This window comes from Physeter macrocephalus, chromosome 11 (genome assembly GCF_002837175.3).
Source record: "Physeter macrocephalus isolate SW-GA chromosome 11, ASM283717v5, whole genome shotgun sequence".
Classification (NCBI taxonomy): Eukaryota; Metazoa; Chordata; class Mammalia; order Artiodactyla; family Physeteridae; genus Physeter; species Physeter macrocephalus.
Window position 1 is genome coordinate 64,763,740 of NC_041224.1, and position 18,708 is coordinate 64,782,447.

General features: G+C 35.5%; 1 protein-coding gene across 11 annotated transcripts in view; it reads left to right on the forward strand.

Annotated features, from left to right (window-relative positions):
- Nucleotides 1–18,708, forward strand: part of NEO1 (neogenin 1) — a 256,124-nt gene that overhangs the window by 86,422 nt on the left and 150,994 nt on the right. For all 11 annotated transcript variants that reach the window (XM_055088092.1, XM_055088096.1, XM_055088094.1 and 8 more), the window contains exon 5: nt 7,186–7,322. In XM_055088092.1, coding sequence (XP_054944067.1) covers nt 7,186–7,322 — 137 coding nt within the window. The remainder of the gene's footprint in view (nt 1–7,185; nt 7,323–18,708) is intronic.

Genomic DNA, 18,708 nt, shown 5'->3' on the forward strand with positions numbered 1-18,708 from the left:
CACAAAAATAAACTAAAAATGGATTAAAGACCTAAATGTAAGGCCAGACACTATCAAACTCTTAGAGGAAAACATAGGCAGAACACTCTTTGACATAAACCACAGCAAGATCTTTTTTGACCCACTTCCTAGAGTAATGGAAATAAAAACAAAAACAAATGGGACTTAATAAAATTTAAAAACTTTTGCACAGTGAAGGAAATCATAAACAAGACAAAAAGACAACCCTCAGAATGGGAGAAGATATTGCAAATGAAACAACAAATGATTAATCTCGAAAACATACAGGCAGCTCATGCAGCTCAGTATTGCAAAAACAACCCAATCCAAAAATGGGCAGAAGACCTAAATAAACATTTCTCCAAAGTAGACATACAGGTTGCCAACAAACACATGAAAACACATCAATAATCATTAGAGAAATGCAAATCAAAACTACAATGAGGTATCACCTCACACTGGTCAGAATGGCCATCATCAAAAAATCTGCAAACAATAAATGCTGGATAGGGTGCAGAGAAAAGGGAACCCTCCTGCACTGTTGGTGGGAGTGTAAACTGATAGATCCACTATGGATAACAGTATGGAGGTTCCTTAAAGAACTAAAAATAGAACTACCATATGACCCAGCAATCCTACTACTGGGCATATACCATAATTCAAAGAGTTACATATACCACAATGTACCACAATGTTCATTGCAGCACTGTTTACAATAGCCAGGACATGGAAGCAACCTAAATGTCCATCAACAGATGAATGGGTAAAGGAGATGTGGAACATATATACAATGGAATATTACTCAGCCATAAAAAGGAACAAAATTGAATTGTTTGTAATGAGGTGGATGGACCTAGAGTCTGTCATACAGAGTGAAGTAAGTGAGAAAGATAAAACCAAATACTGTATGCTAATGCACATATTTGGAATCTAAAAAAATGGTACTGATGTACCTAGTTGCAGGGCAGGAATAAAGATGCAGACGTAGAAACGGACTTGAGGACCTGGGATGGGGGTGCAGAGGGGAAGCTGGGATGAACTGAGAGAGTAGCATTGACATATATACACTATCAAATGTGAAATGGATGGCTAGTGGGAAGCTGCTGCATAGCACAGGGAGATCAGCTTGATGCTTTGTGATGATCTAGAGGGGTGGGATAGGGAGGGTGGGAGGGAGGCTCAAGGGAGGGGGATATGGGGATATATGTATACATATAGCTGATTCACTTTGTTGTACAGCAGAAACTAACACAACATTGTAAAGCAATTATACTCCAATAAAGATATATTTAAAACAGGTTTTTAACACAGTCATCATTAAAATGCTTCAACAAGGAATTATGAACACACATGAAACAAATGGAAAAATAGAGTATCTCAGCAGATAAATAGAAAGTCTCTTCAAAAAGAAAGAGAAAACTTAAGAACTAAATGGAAAATTTTGAAAAAAGACAATAACCAAAATAAAGAAAAACTCAGTAGATGAGCTAAGCAAGAGACTGATGGGATGGAGGAAAGAATCAGTGAACTGGAAAAAAAAAAAGGGAGAAGACACAAATGATCAGTATTAGGACTGAACCAGGAATGCCACTACAGACCCTGCAGACATCAAAAGGATAATAAGGGAATACTATACACAACTATACATCATGTAAGTTTGATGACTTAGACAAACCATTTCCTCTAAAACACAAACTACCACATCTAACCCAATATGAAATAGATAAATTGAGTAACCCTCTTACTCTTAAGTAGATTAAATTTTTAATTTAAACACCCCCCCAAAAGTCTGCAAGTTCAGATAGTTTTATTGGAGAATTCTACCAGTGTTTAAAAATTAAAACCAATTCTACACAATCTTTCCAGGAAATAGAAGAGAAGGAATTGAAGCTATTATTACCCTGTTAACAAAACCAGAGAAAGATAGGACAAAAAGGGAACACAACAGACTAGTATCCCCCATGAATATGAACATAAAAATTCTTAACAAAATATTAGCAAATAGAATTCAGCAATAAATAAAAAGTTATATGTTCTATAAGTGTGGTTTGTTCAGGGAGGCAAGGCTGACTTAATATCCCTGAATTAATCAGTTACAGTCCACCAGAACTAAAGAAAAAAAAGAAAAACCTAAACCTGATCAGATTAATCAGTGGAGAAAAAGCTGCTGACAAAATTCAACACCCATTCATTATGTTAAAAAAAAAACCCTTAGAAAAATAACTTCAGAGCATCTACAGAAACCTACAACTAACATTATACTTAATGGCAAATGACAGTACTTCCCCATCAAGATGAGGAACCAGTTAAGGAAGTTCACCATCACAGTGCTGGAGGTTCTAGCCTGTTCAATAAGACAAAAAAAAAGGCATATAGATCAGAAAGGAAGACATATAACAGTTCCTATATGCAGATGTGTTTATGTAGAAAATCCTAAGGAATCCACAAAACTTACAACTAAGAAGTGAGTTCAATAATGTCACAAGATACAAGATAAACATAAAAATCAATTGTATTTCTGTATTCTAGCAATGAACATGTGAACACAAATTGCAAATACAGTAGCATTTGCAGTCACTCACATCTTAAGTGTAAATTAACAAAACTTGTTAAATTTGTGTAGTTAAAAACTAAAATGCTAATGAAAGGAATCAAAGAAGAGCTAAATAAATGGAGAGACATACCATGTCCCTGGATTAGAAGACGCAGCATAGTAAAAACGTCAGTTCTCGTCAAATTTATATACAGGTTAACTCAATTCTTGTCAAAATCCCAGTAAGATTTTTTGTAAATATAGATAAAATTATTCTAAAATTTATATGGAAAAGCAAAGGAACTAGAGTTGTTAAAACAGTTTTTTTTTAAAGTGGGAAGAATCAGTCTGTTTGACTTTAAGACTTACTATGTATCTACAGTAATCAAGACTATATGGTGTTGATGGAAAGATAGACCGATATATCAGTGGGATAAAATAGAGAATCCAGATATAGATCCATACAGAAATTCCCAACTAATTTTTGACAAAGATGCAAAAGCAATTCAGTGGAGGAAAAGTAGCCTTTTCAACAAATGCTACTGGAATAACTGGACACCCATCCATAGACAAAAACTTGAACCTCAAGCTGAGTCTCATACGTTATGTAAAAAATTAACTCAGAATAGATCATGGACCTAAATGTAAAATATGCAACATGAAATTTTAGAAAAGAAACATAAGAGAAAATCAAGATCAGGGCCTAGGCAAAGAGTTTTTAGGTATTACACCAAAAGCACAATCTATAAAAGGAAAAATTGAAACTGGATTACATCAAAATTAAAACTTTTTGCTCTGTGAAAGACCCTGTTAAGAGGATGAAAAGATAAGCTACAGAGTGGAGAAGATATTTGCAAACCACATCTCTAACAAAGGAGTATTATCTAAAATGTGTAGAGATATCTCAAAACTCAGTATTAAAAAAAGCATATAATTGAATTAGAACATGGGCAGAAGGTATGGATAGGTGGTTCACCAAAAAAGATGTACAGTTGGCAAATAAGCATAAGAAAAGTTGTTTAACATCATTAGCCATTAAGGAACTGCAAATTAAGACTACAAGATATCACTACATACCTATCAGAATAGCTAAAATTTTTTTAAAAGTGACAGTACCAAATGCTGTCAAATATGTGGAGAAACGGGATCACTCTGACATTGCTGGTAGGAATGTGAAATGGTACAGCCACTCTGAAAAACTGTTTGGCAGTTTCTGAAAAAATATGTTGCAACTGCCATATGACCTAACATTTTACATTCTTGGGCGTTTATCCCATAGAAATGAACTTATGTTCACACAGAAACCTGTACATGTATATTTATAGCAGCTTTATTCATAATAGCCCCAAACTAGAAACAACCCAGATGTCCTTCATTGAGTGAACGGTTAAACAGACGATGTCTATCCATACTATGGAATGACTCTTAAGCAATAAAAGGAATGATAATTGCAACAATCTGGATGAATCTCCAGAGAATTACACTGAGTGAAAAAAGCCAATCCCCAGAGGTTACATATTGTATGACTATTTACGTAACATTCTTCTTGAAATGACAAAATTATTGAAATGGAGAATAGATTAGTGATTGCCAGGGGTTAATGAGGAGGTGGTAGAGGAAGGGAAATGGGTGTGGCTGTATATAAAAGGACAATATGAGGGATCCCTGTGGTGGTGGAAATGTCAGTCTCCTGGTTGTAGTTTTACTAGATATTACTGTTGAGGGAAACTAGGTAAAGGGTACATGAGACCTCTTGTATTATTTCTTAGTACTGCATGTGAATCTACAGTTACTTCAAAATAAAAAGTTTAAAGAAAAAAAAAAAAGCATGTAAGATTAGCTTTCACCTACCCTTCCTTTCCTGCTGTTTTAGAGGAAGAGGGTGTGTAAGAAGTCCTTTTGTGCTCTCGATATTATTATTTTCCATTCTCTCCAGGGAAATGTCTATTTCTAATTTCCTGGCAAGTTCTTTTGGTATACCATTTTGTAGAATTACCATTTTTTATGTCTGTCTTTCCCACTCAGTTGCATGACAGTACTGATTTTGTTTTTGTTCACTGCAGTATCCCAGCTGCTACCTGACATATATAGGCACACCAATAAATAATTGTTAAATGAATGATAAATCCCTCTCCTTAACAGCTTTTTAAGAGTGGTCATTACTTTATGCCTTCTCTTTACCCCTCTTGTTACTGCCATAATTCATCCTTTTTAATTCTGAACCATTACACTAACTTTACAACTTCTAATCTTTTCCCCACTCCTCTTGTTTCCTCACTAAATCTGATCTTGTTATTGATCTGCTCAAAACCTTTCCCTTTTGCTAAAGAAATGTCTCCTTAGCACAGCGGTCCCCAACCTTTTTGGCACCAGGGGACCGGTTTCGTGGAAGAAAGTTTTTCCACGGACCAGGGAGGGCGGGGCTGGGGGATGGTTCAGGGGTAATGCAAGCAACGGAGGGGATGGTTCAGGGGGTAATGCCAGCGATGGGAAGCGGCAGATGAAGCTTCGCTTGCTCACCCGCCCCTCACCTCCTGCTGTGCGGCCCGGTTCGTAACAGGCGTCGGACTGGTACTGGTCCCGGTCCTGGTCTGCGGCCCGGGCTTGGGGACCCCTGCCTTAGCACACCAAGCTCTCCTCAACTGACCCCCGGCTACTCAGAGACACATATATACATACACTCCTGTGTCCAGTAACACTCAGTTTGGGTCCGTTGACCATGAATGCTTTTTCACTTATTGTTTCTGTTGCCTGCATTTTTGAATTTTGGAGCTTTAAAAGCTTGATTGCCATTTTACTGTAAGCCACCATATGTTAGGTGAACAAGTTAAGTGAATTCTGATAAGCTAGTGGACGTTCTTCCTCCCAGCCTTCTTTTAAGGGAAGTAAAATAAGCTCCATTAAGAAAGATTGACTTCTCCTGTACTTGTACTCAGTTATGGCAAATATGAGACATAGTAGTATCAGGAATATTTTTTAGTGTAAGTATTAGATATAAATTGCTATACCTCAATTTCAAAAGTACCATGCCAACTAGTGTTTCAAATTATGTTCCTCTCAGCTGGGTATCATATGTGTATAGTGCTGGTTTCCCTTTTGTGAACATTGTTTTCCATTTATGAAAGTTGTGATTTTGTCCAAGAGTAATATATAGGATATTAATTTTTGTAAATTTATTTTGTGAGGCACACAAACCCTGTATTATCTCTGTTTCTTTTATCCCAGTCATTCTTGCTTTCTTCCATTATATGTTGTCTTGCTTCTCTATCACATAAAGTTGTAATTTGAGGGTATAATTAAGATAGTTCACATTGGAAGGCCACTTGATAAAGTTTAGTCATGACCTTGCAGGGTATTTCTTAGAGAAGTCACCATATCTGATTCTGGTTTTCCTTTCTTTGTCCAGAAACTTAATCTTGCCTATCAGATTCAGGAAGACTACCCAAACCCACAGTGTACTGAAACTTAGGCCAAGATAGCACTTTACTTACAATGAGAATTATTAAGTGTGGTACAGACTGAATAGTCGTCGTTTCCTCTGACTTTTTTCCCTGTCAAGAATTCCATATGAAAAGCCAAATTGTACTCAGAACTTTTTTGTTGAGCATAGATACAGACAGGAAATATAACAATATTAAGATTTGAGAGAGAAATCTGCCTATGAAAATCAGTTAGGTGTAGAACCTCAAAGTAAAAATAAAATTGTAACTTTCTAAAATCTCCAAATTTAACTAAACTTATTCACTTTATAAAAATTTCATCAGAATGTTGGTTTGTGATTTCTTCCTTGATGTTATAGGGTCATTTGGCTTTCTTTTTAAATATTCTCTGAGGGAGAGAAAAAGGGAAGGAGGGAGTGGGGAGAGGAAATGAGATTTTCTTCTGGTAGTTATTTTCCTTTCCAAGGATAACTTCAAATAATATATAATACATCTCGATGTTACATATAGCAAAATTCCTTTATAAAAATACTTTACCTGTACAAAAATAAAAAATATATATTTTCTTTACATAGACTTAAGTCACTCTGTAGAGCTGGGTTAGTAATGATCAGCATCCTTGTTGATAATGGCGTGATGGTGGCTGGTTCATGCCCAGCTACCACACCCAGGAAGCTGCTCTCTGGCAACTGTTCTCTCTCCCTTCCCTTCCTCTTTTCCTCCCTTTCCTAGCCAAGCCACCGTCGGAAACTTTCAGTAGGCACTGTGACCCCATGACTTACTGTTTCTGATCTGACATTTGCCCTCTCTGTTAGTCATTTGAGTATGGCATATGTGTGGTGGTGTGACTCTCAGATTGATACCAGACTTGAAAATTACATAATTTGCAAAAAAAAACCAAAACTGGGCAGAGTAAAGAAGCAGAGATGGATTGTGGGGAGTGGAATTGGTCACAAAAATGGTATCCCTTTGGGAATAATTAAAGTGTCGGAGATAATTCATTGTAACATTTTGATTTGTATTTGTGATATTTATGCATGTAAAATATGAGCAAAGAAAATTGGACTAAATTAAATTCTGATGTTTTATGTTGGTCTCAGTCCATCTATAGCTGTATAAATAATACTGTCTAAGTGTTTTATCTGTTTTATGTGGAATGTTTTTCAGGTATTATTTTCTGGTTCTGAAATGTATCAATATTTTTTAATGCAGCTCTGAAAGATTGATATTGCTGGCAGGTGGTAGTCTGGAGATCAGTGATGTCACCGAGGATGATGCTGGCACTTATTTTTGTATAGCTGATAATGGAAATGAGACAATTGAAGCTCAAGCAGAGCTTACAGTACAAGGTATGCAAATATTTCCTTTATAAAATTTTAAAATCCTATGTACTTTATGGGTTTGTAATTGTTAAGCGTTAATGTTGAAGAGGCAATACACCATAATAGTTAAAAGTAAATGGGCTACTTGAGTTCAAATGCTGGGTCTTATACTTCCTAGCTATATAACTATAGGAAATTTACTTCTCTGAGCTTCATTTTTCTCATCTGTAACGTGGAGATAATAAGAGTACTTACCTCATTGGAGTTGTTTTCAGGACTAGAAGAGTAATGCTTGTAAAATTCCCAGAATAGTGACTAGAATATGGTAAAAGCTCAAAGTTAATTATTGTTGTTATTATCTGTAGTGTAGGGTAGGGAAGGGTGTGATCTACGGCATCTGGAAGGTTCAGTTCACTTTTCTTGTCTCAAAAATGCTTTCTCTTTCTCTGACCCAGAACCACATATCCTAAGCATTGGTGTTCCCTCCTTTAGGGTGAATAGATCACCTAGGAAGGAGTGCACTGTGGCTCTCAACATAACACCTGTGTGATTTGATGATTTCTTCTTTTCAACTAATGCTGACCATCACAGCATCTCCCTTATAGGTTCTCTGATTTGGAAGTCAAAGAAGATGACCATGGCATGTACAGATAATCTCCCCATCTCCCTTGTTTTTCCTCCATATGGAAATGTACCCAAAGAGGAACATTTGCTCTCTCTCCTATGAATTGTCTGCAAATCTTTGTTTCAAATGAAAAGCTTTAAGATCTTCTCTGTTACTTTTAGGGAAATCCAGCACTGCTTGGATATGTAGAGGTATATATTAACTTATGATATTCATTATCAAGTTGTCTCAAAGTGTATTGTATTTGATAGAATACTTCCTAATACATGGTTTGGGGTGATCTCGTATTTTATATGAAGGTTTCTTTCTCTTGGTACATTTTGTGGGTTTCAGAGTGGAAAGTAGTCACATACCTACTCTGTTTGCTAGAAAATGGGGTTCTGTGCTGGCAGAGGCATAGAATGTTTATATTCTGCATTGCTATTTGTGGGTGGATTCATAATCTCTGCAAATCAAAAGAGCAGGCCTTAGAGTTCATATAACTGTTACCTCAGTTGAGCTCAACCATTGCTCTGGCTAGATAGTAAGTAGGATTATATCAGTGGTAGAATGACTGATTTCTTTACCTCTATGTAATTGGAACTGGACAAGTAAAATATTAGTGAACTCCCTCTTGGCTTCTGTGCCTCCCTTGGTGGATGTTTTCTCTTTTTGTTTTTTTCTTTAGTCAGGTTCTTGGCTTGATACTCTCTCCATTTTTCTACCTGTGCCTCAGTTTCCTCCAAAGTAAAGTACCTTGTTATTAGCCTCAAATGGGAGGCATAGTGTCTGCCATATGTGTTAGTTACTTTTGTCCATGCAATTAATTTCTACTCTTTGTTTTTATTCATTGTATGGAATCTAATTAAGACTGTCTATTAGCTTAATTAACTGCAGTTTTTAGTTACAGGATAACACATACATCTTGTACTTCGTATCCTGTTCCATCTTATCATCTGTGCCTAAAGAAAATGCCCTTTAAGTGAATACATTCTAGAAAACTGAGAAAAGAATAAGAGTGAAGAAACCCAGATATTAAAATTAAATAACCTTCTCCAATCAAAACAGCATGGCATTGGCCCAAGAATAGACTAGACAATAGAAAGGAATAAAAACCAGCTGTTACAAGTAATTATGGAACTTTAAAATATTATCAAAGTGGTACTTCAATTCAGCGGGGAAAAGTGTTTTATTTATTAAAGGGTATTGGTACAAAAGTCTTTTAAGTGGAAGGAAATAAAGTTGGATCTCTACTTCAGTTCAAAGTTCTAAATGTGAAAAGGTGAAGAATATATGGGCTAGCGTTTGTATTATCTCGGATGGGAGAGACTATCTTAGGAAAAAGAGAAAATGGCATTTCAAGGAAAAACCAACAAATTCTGACAACATACACATTTTTTTAAAAGTTATAGAAAAACCCTATGCAGATGATAGACTGGGAGAAAATATTTGTAACACATAACTGATAAAGGGTCAGAATCATTAAAATAAAGAGACCTTTCAGAAAGAGATTTTTTAAAAAGAAATAACCTAAAGAAAGCTGATAAAGACTACCAACAGGCAATTCACAGGAGTTTATTAGCTATTTGCATTTCTTCATCAGTAGATAGTCAATTTTACTAGCAGTCAAAAAATACAAATTTAAAAGATAGCATTTTCCCCACCATCATATTGGCAAAAATTAAAAAGATTTTGACCTTCAGAGAATGTGGTATGGTGCTCAGAACTGAAAATTATTACTGATACCATCTCACCAGTACAGAACAGAGCAAAAACATCACCTCCTTGGCACTAGATATTGTATTCCACAATACAATTTAAGGTTGAACTAGCTTTTTTGATACCCTTATTTTAGGGAGCAACCAAATTCATTGACTTTACCAAGTCTTATCAATAGTCCACCAACTCTTTCTTTTCCTCCCCAACCTCAATTGGGGAGAATGTCTAAGGTTCTATGTTAGGTCCTTCCATTTTTGCCTACTATTGAAATAGCAGCCTATCTGCTAACTTCTCTGTATCTAACATTGTTTCAGATTGGCTTGAGGCTAATAGTTTTACATATGTGTTTGAGAGTGCCTGCCATGATTTTGATTTTCAGTAGATGACTGGGGAACTCTGGTGCTTAAAAATATCTCAAGGTCAAAAATCTTAGTGAGCAGACCAATAGAAGAGTTTTGGTTGTTGTTTATTTCACCCAGAAGTTTACACCAAATGCTTTATAAGTCTATGGTTGATGAAAAGTTAGAAAAAATAGGTAAAAGGTGTTTTCAAAGGTATGAAGCTAGAGATGGCATAAGATCTCTATCCATGAAAGAATTACTCTCTAAACTAGATGCCCCAGGTAGCTTTTTTGGTGCTAAGATGTTCTATTAAATATTAACTTTTCATTCATCTGCTTGAAATCTTTGAACTGGGTTGGGAGTGGTTGAAATTGAGCAAGACTTCTACACCTTTGATGAAGAAAGTAGTTTCTAGGCTGGTTTCCATTTTCTGTCAAACTAATTCCAGCTGTTGACTCCCTCACCCAAAATCAACTCTGAAGAAACTAGAGGAGTGAGAGGGAATTATGGGGAGACTGAGGCGCTACGAGCCTGTATGTGTTTATGGATGAGTGAAAGATGGTTTGTGGGGGTGGTGGCTGCAGCCTGGGATGAAGGACTGCCAGCGGTAACAGTGAGAAAGTAGATTGGAAGGAGGCTGTTAAATTTTATCTTACTCGCTGGTGTTGCCTTGAGACTATCTTTGCCGGTCTTTTCACAGCAGAAATGAACAGGAATGGCCCAGGCTTCCATGTCCATTCAAAAGGTCTACTGGGGCTCTGATGGCATTAATGAAACTGGTACGGCCTGACTGCCCTTAGGGGATCACTTTTCAACTTTTTTCCCCACACTGCCTCCAAACTCACAGATTGGTAGGTTTTAACCTAGGAAGACTCTGAGGCCAGTGCTATTTCTACCTAAGAATTTAAATATGAAACCTTGACCAGAGGAGTTACCTGTGGAATGCCCAGCAAATTGGAATAAAAAACAGTAGTTCTGAGGTCCTTAGGGCTCTTTGCTCCAGGGCTCATCCTCCTGCAGTTAGGGCCTGGTGACCATACATGTTCTCAGACAGAGTGGCTGGTACACCAGAAGAACATTAGTTTATAGCCAAACTACTCCCCTGAATTGTACAGCTGCTCTCAGAGAAAGACAACCAAGTGAATAACATATACCATCTGATGGAGAATTAGCGGAAAAATTGACCAAGAGTTTAAAATAAGCATGATAAATACATTTAAGGAGATAAGAAAGATATTAGCAATATAATGCAAGAACTAGAAAACGTGAAAACAGAGCCAAGTAGAAATATTAGGTATGAAAAATGTAGTGAAGATAAAGAACACTGTAGACTGAGTAATAGTCTAAGGTATACAGCTGATGAACAAACTCCTGAGTTGGAAGATTACATTGAGAAACTCTCTAAGAACATAGCATTAAATGAGAGAATGCATAGAATAAAAGCCAAGGGGTGTGAAAGTTAGATGTAGAAGGGCTTGTATCCAGATAAATAGGAATCCTAGAGGAGATCTGAAATAAAAGAGAGAAAGAAATATTTGAAGAAATAATTAAGATAAATTACTCAGAATTAAAGATTAATGGAAGACCTTAGATTGAGAGGGCTTTTAATGACTGCTAAATATTGGAGAGGAGAAAACACTCACCATTAGACTCATTTACAGTGGCTGATAACATCAAAGTCAAAAAGAGCTTCTAAAAGCTCGCAGTGACAAAGAGCAGATCACCTATAAAGGGACAAGAATTAGATTGCACCTAGTGTTGATTTTGAGAGATGTGATTTCAAGAGGACAGTGGAGTAATTTTTTAAAGGTTTAAAGGGAAAGAACATTGAATTCACATAGCATTTATATGTACCCAAAATGTGAGGCATAGTAAAAATTCTCATCATACAAGACCTAAGAAGGTTTGCTACACAAAAATACACACTGAAAGCACTTTTGGAATGAATACTCAAATAAGAAGAGACACATTCAGGAGAGGCTGTAAGAGATATGGGAGTTTTAAAATGTAGCCCCCAAATTCTTTGAAGTCTTCCTAATGAGTGCTGGAGTTTATTATACCGCTTGTCCTTGAATCTGAGTGGGCTTAGAGCTATTTCAATCAATAGAGATATCACATGACTTCTGAGGCTTATAAAAAGCCATGTAGAGTCCTCTTGGTTCTCTTGAAGTTAGTGCTTTCCAGACACTTCCTCTTGGGATCTCCATCTCAGAACCTAGCTACCATGCTGTGTGAAGCCCAAACCACGAGGAAAGCCTACATTGTAGGTGCTCTAATAGACAGCTCCACCTGAGACCAACTTTCAGGTCATCTAGCCAAGGAACCAGACTTGTGAATGAAAAAGTCTTCAGTTGATTTCAGCCCCCAGCTTTCTGTGTCACCCCTGACATTCAAGTCTTCTTAGACATTGTGGAGCAGAGATAAACCATCCCTGCTGTGCCCTGTCGTAATTCCTGACCTACAGGATCTGTGAGCATAAGAAAATAATGGTTGTTTTATGCCAATAATGGTTGTTTTATGTTTTGAGGTTTGCTGTGCAGCATTAGTAACTTGGGAACATTCATTATTGTTGTATTTTAAAAAGGAGAGAATCAAAGTAAAGAAAAAGTATGTTAATGATAGCCCACTACTAAAATTTTTGACAATACCAAGTAGTGGGTGTAGACAGGTGTATGTGTGTTGTTAGGGGAAAGCTAGAAATACTAATATCTGTATACCTATAGATATAAATATTAAGAAATAAAATATGAGTTTGGAACTTAAGGGCAATTACCACAGAACGAAATAGAATATACATATAACTTTTAAACAGCAGAAGAAAGGTTTATCCAACTGAAAGCACAAAAGGGGGAAAAATAAACATTGTATACTATAAAGACAAAGTATGAATAAAATGTAGAAATAACTGTCAATATAATGGTAATTATAATAATGTAAATGGGTCAAACTCATCAATTAAAAGCAGATTGGATTATAAAAACACCCCAATATGTTGTTTGCAAAGATACACATAAAACTAATAAGACAGTGAGATTTAAAATAAAAGGATGGAAAAGACATAATAGGCAAAACAAAAAAAGTTGAGGTAGCCATCTAAAAGATGAAAATAGCAGAAGGAACATTTATTCGTAAGAGGAATCATAGATCAAGGAGATATAACACAAAACATATAGTCAACAAATCACAGCAAGATCTTTTTTGATCAACCGCCTAGAGTAATGGAAATGAAAATACAAATAAACAAATGGGACGTAATTAAACTTAGAAGCTTTTGCATAGCAAAGGAAACCATAAACCAAACTGAAAGACAACCCTCAGAATGGGAGAAGATATTTGCAAGCAAAGCAGCTGACAAGGGATTAATCTCCAAAATATACAGACAGCTCATGCACCTCAATATCAAAAGAACAAACAACCTAATCCAAAAATGGACAGAAGGCCTAAATAGACATTTCTCCAAAGAAGATATACAGATTGCCAACAAACACATGAAAGAATGCTCAATATCACTAATCATTAGAGAAATGCAAATCAAAAATACAATGAGGTATCACCTCACACCAGTCAGAATGGCCGTCATCAAAAAGTCTGCAAACAGTAAATGTGGAGAGAGTGTGGAGAAAAGGGAACCCTCCTACACTGTTGGTGGGAATGTAAATTGGTACACCCACTATGGAGAACAGTATGGCGGTTCCTTAAAAAACTAAAAATAGAGCTACCATATGACCCAGCAATCCCACTCCTAGGCATATATCCAGAGAAAACCATAATTCAAAAGGATGCGTGTACCCTGATGTTCATTGCCGCACTACTTACAATAGGATATGGAAGCAACCTAAATGTCCATCAACAGAGGAATGGATAAAGAAGATATGTTACATATATATGCTGGAATATTACTCAGCCATAAAAAGGAATGAAATAGTGCCATTTGCAGAGACGTGGATGGATCTAGAGATTGTCATACAGAGTGAAGTAAGTCAAAGAGAAAAATATCGTATGATATCGCTTATATATGGAATCTAGAAAAATGGTAGAGATGAACTTATTTGCAAAGCAGAAATAGAGTCAAGATGTATGGTAATTTGTGATTACCAAGGGGGAAAGCGGGGGTGGGATGAATTGGGAGATTGGTAATGACATGTACACACTACTATGTATAAAATAGATAACTAATGAGGACCTGCTGTATAGCACAGGAAACTACTCAGTGCTCTGTGGTGACCTAAATGGAAAGGAAATCTAAAAAACATGGGATATATGTATGACTGATTCACTTTGCTGTACAGCAAGAAACTAACACAACATTGTAAAGCAACTATATTCCAATAAAAAGTAATTTAAAAATAAAAGAAAGCTAAACAAAACAATATAGTCAATATAAATATATATGCAGCCTCAAAATATATCAAACAAAAACTAAATAACAGCTGAGGGAAATAGATAAATCAACAATTGTTAGAGAGTTTACCATACTCCTCTCAGGAAATGACAGAAGAGACAGAAAAGTTTAGGTTGGCCAGAGTTACCTCTACTATTTAATAACGTAGTTCTACCAGTACCATAAGAGAAGAAAAAGAAATAATAGTGTTGAAATTGGAAGAAGAGATAAGATTGTTCTATTGACAGATGATTTGATTGTCTACTTGAAATCACCTACAGAGTCAGCAAACTAGTATATAATAGAAAACAACATTGGGCAGGTTTGCCATACAGGATAAATTTATCAAATTCAGAATTATTTCTCTGTACCAGCAATAATCAATAGAAAATATTTAAAACGAAAAAATATTTTAAAATAGATAAATTTTCAATAGGAAAAAACTATAAAATATCTAGAAATATAACTCACCAGGAATATACAAGACCTTTGTCAAGAAAAATTTAAAACTCTAGTAGAGAACATAGATGATAAATAAATGGCAAAATAGATATTTCATTCTCTTGTATGGGTTGATATAATATTTAAAATGTCATTCATCCTCCCAAATTAATATATAAATTTGGCATATATGAATCAAGATTCTTAATGGATTTTTTGATGAACCTGGAAGTTTTCTTCTAAAATGAACATAGAAGAATAAAGGTTTGTGAACTACTGGGTTTGCTATGGAAAGTAAAAAGAGTGGAGAGCTTGCTCTACAAGATATTTAAACGTATTAAAAAGTCACAGTGATTTTTTTTTTTTTAAGAAAGTATTGTGTTGTCACAAGAACTGAGAAATAGACCACTGGAAGGAATGAGGAATGGGCTAATTGTTCAGTAAATGGTTTGGGGGGAAATGGCTTCCTAAAATGGAGAGAAAAAAAATTGAATTTCTGTGTTACAGTGACCATGTAAATAACTTCCATTTGGTTTAATAGTGACTGAAATTTGAAGGGTAAAACTGTAAAGTTAATAGAAGAAATTGTAGGAGAATAACTTCGTCACCTAGGAGCAGGAAAAGATTACTTTAGGTAAAACTTTAGATGCAGAAATCGTGACATAAAACATTGATGGCTTTGATCGCATCACAGGTTGATGGTATTTTTCATGAAAGTTCAGGTGATGAAAAAAAATGAGGAGCAAAGGAAAAGTTAAATATTTGGGTAAATCTAAGTGAATATTGAATATGTAAAATAATAATGTTATATGAGATTTAAAATACAATACACAAACGTATAAGTCAGGAGTAAGGATATGGAGTTAGTCTTCTAAGGTTCTTAAAATTTCCAGGAAGTGGTGAAAGTACTACTTTATATTAGAGATTAATAAGGCAGGGATGTGTACTGTAATCTCTGTGAGAAGCTTTGAAAGAATAGTAGAAGAATCTATAACTAACAAGATAATAGAAGAAGAAAATAAAAATAAAATTTAAAATTCTCCGAAAGAAGGTAAGAAAGGAAGGGAAAAGGAACATAGAATAAGATGGGCTAATAGAAAGCAAATAGTGGTATGGTAGGTTTAAATACAAATATATCAGTAATTATAAATGGACTAACTACTCTAATTAAAAGTCAGATTGGAAAGAAATTAAAACCTAACTATGTATTACTTGTATGAGAGACACACTAAATATAAGGATACAGAAAATTTGAAAATTACAAGGATGGGAAAAGGTAAACCATGCCTAAACTAACTGGAAAAAAGGTGTTGTAGATACCAAGCAAAAAAGCAAGATGCATTATTAGAGATAAAGTGGGACATTTCATATTATTAAGAGTTAATATACCAGGAAAATAAAACCATTCTAAGTATGTATTACCTCATAACATAATCTCAAAATGTGAAAGGCAGAAACTGATAGAACTACAAGGAGAAGTAGACGAGACAAACCCACAGTCCTAGTGATAAATTTTAACACACTGCAGTAGCTGATAGGATATGTAGCACAAGGCAAATAAGTACAAACAAAAGAAAAACCACAAACAGTTATAATACAGAACTGAACAACACAATTAACAAACGACCTTATTGACATTTATAAAATACTGCACCAAACAAATAAACTCTATGTTTTATAAGTGCCTGTGAACCGTTACTATTGGGTGGGCCAAAAGGTTCCTTCAGTTATTTCCGTAAGATGACTCTAGTAGCACTTAGATGTCTTCAACTTCATTTGAAACAATTTTGTTAGATTGTATGTGACAGTTGTCACATCAGCGTGCATTTAAAGCAAGACTTATCAAAATTGGTGAATTTTTGTAGAGCCATTTTAATATTGAAGATGGAAGAAAACAAAATTTTTGGCATATTATGCTTTATTATTTCAAGAAAGGTAAAAACGCAACTGAAACACAAAAGAAGATTGTGCAGTGCATGGAGAAGGTGCTGTGACTGATCAAACGTGTCAAAAGTGGTTTGCCAAGTTTCATGCTGGAGCTTTCTCGCTGGACAATGCTCCATGGTCGGGTAGACCAGTTGAAGTTGATAGCGATCAAATCGAAACAATAACTGAGAACAATCAAGGTTATACCACACGGGAGATAGCCAACATACTCAAAACATCCAAATCAAGTGTTGAAAATGTGAACCACTTTGATGATAGGGTTCCACATAAGTTAAGCGAAAAAAACCTTCTTGACCGTATTTCCCCATTCGATTCTCTACTTAAATATAATGAAAATGTTCCGTTTTTAAAACAAATTGTGACGGGTGATGAAAGTGAACACTGTACAACAGTGTGGAATGGAAGAGATCATGGGACAAGTGAAATGAACCACCATCAGCCACACCAGAGGCCGGTCTTCATCCAAAGAAGGTGATGTTGTGTATATGGTGGGATTGGAAGGGAATCCTCTTATTATGAGCTCCTTCTGGAAAACCAAATGATTAATTCCAACAAGTACTGCTCCCAGTTAGACCAACTGAAAGCGGCACTCGCTGAAAAGCATCTGGAATTAGTCAACAGAAAACACATAATCTTCCATCAGGATAACACAGCAAGACTGCATGTTTCTTTGATGACCAGACAGAAACTGTTACAGCTTAGCTGGGAAGTTCTGATTCATCCGTCATATTTACCAGACATTGCACCTTTGGATTTCCATTTATTTTGATCTTTACAATATTCTTTTTTTTAAAACATCTTTATTGGAGTATAATTGCTTTACAATGGTGTGTTAGTTTCTACTTTATTACGAAGTGAATGATGGAAACAATTTCAATTCCCTGGAAGACTGTACAAGGTACCTGGAACAGTTCTTTGCTCAAAAAGATAAAAAGTCTTGGGAAGATGGAATTATGAAGTTGCCTGGAAAATGGCAGAAGGTAGTGGAACAAAAGGGTGAAATACGTTGTTCAATAAAGTTCTTGGTGAAAATGAAAAATGTATCTTTTATTTTTACTTAAAAAACCAAAGGCACTTTTTGGCCCACCCAATAAAATATACCATATACTGACTACAGGACAAATCTTAAATTTGAGAGAATAGAAATTCTATAGGTTTGACCATTGTGGAATTAAGGTTGGAACTAATTACAGAAAAGTGACTTAAAAAAAAAAGATAAGTTGAAGATCTCCTAGTGTTTGAAACTTAAGTGAATCACTTTGAAATAATCTATGGGTCAGAAATGAAATGATGAAAATTTAAAAATAGGTCATATCTCTGTTAGCTTAACCTTTCAAAACTTAGGGGATGCTTAGAGGAAATTTATAGCCTTAAGTACATATATTAGAAGGGAAGAAATGCTGAAAATTTAGCGATTTAAATATATATCTCAATGAATGGATGAAGAGGATGTGGTACACACACACACAGTGGAATACTACTCAGCCATAAAAGGAATGAAATAATGCCATTTATAGCAACATGGATGGAGCTAGAGGTTATCATACTAGTTGGAGTATGATACAAATGAAATTATTTACAAAACAGAAACTCACAAACATAAGAAAACAAAGTTATGGTTACCAAAAGGGAAGGGTGAGGGGAGGGAAAAATTGGAGTTTGGGATTAGCAGATACAAACTTCTCTATATAAAATAGATAAACAACAAGGTGGTACTGTACTGTATAGCACAGGGAACTATATTCAATATCTTGTAATAACCTATAATGGAAAAGAATCTGAAAAAGAATATATATATATGACTGAATCACTTTGTTGTACACCAGAAACTGACACAATATTGTAAATCAACTGTACTTCAATAAAATAAATAAATAAATATCCATATTAAAAAAGCTAAAAAAGGGCTTCCCTGGTGGCGCAGTGGTTGAGAATCCGCCTGCCGATGCAGGAGATATGGGTTCGTGCCCCGGTCCGGGA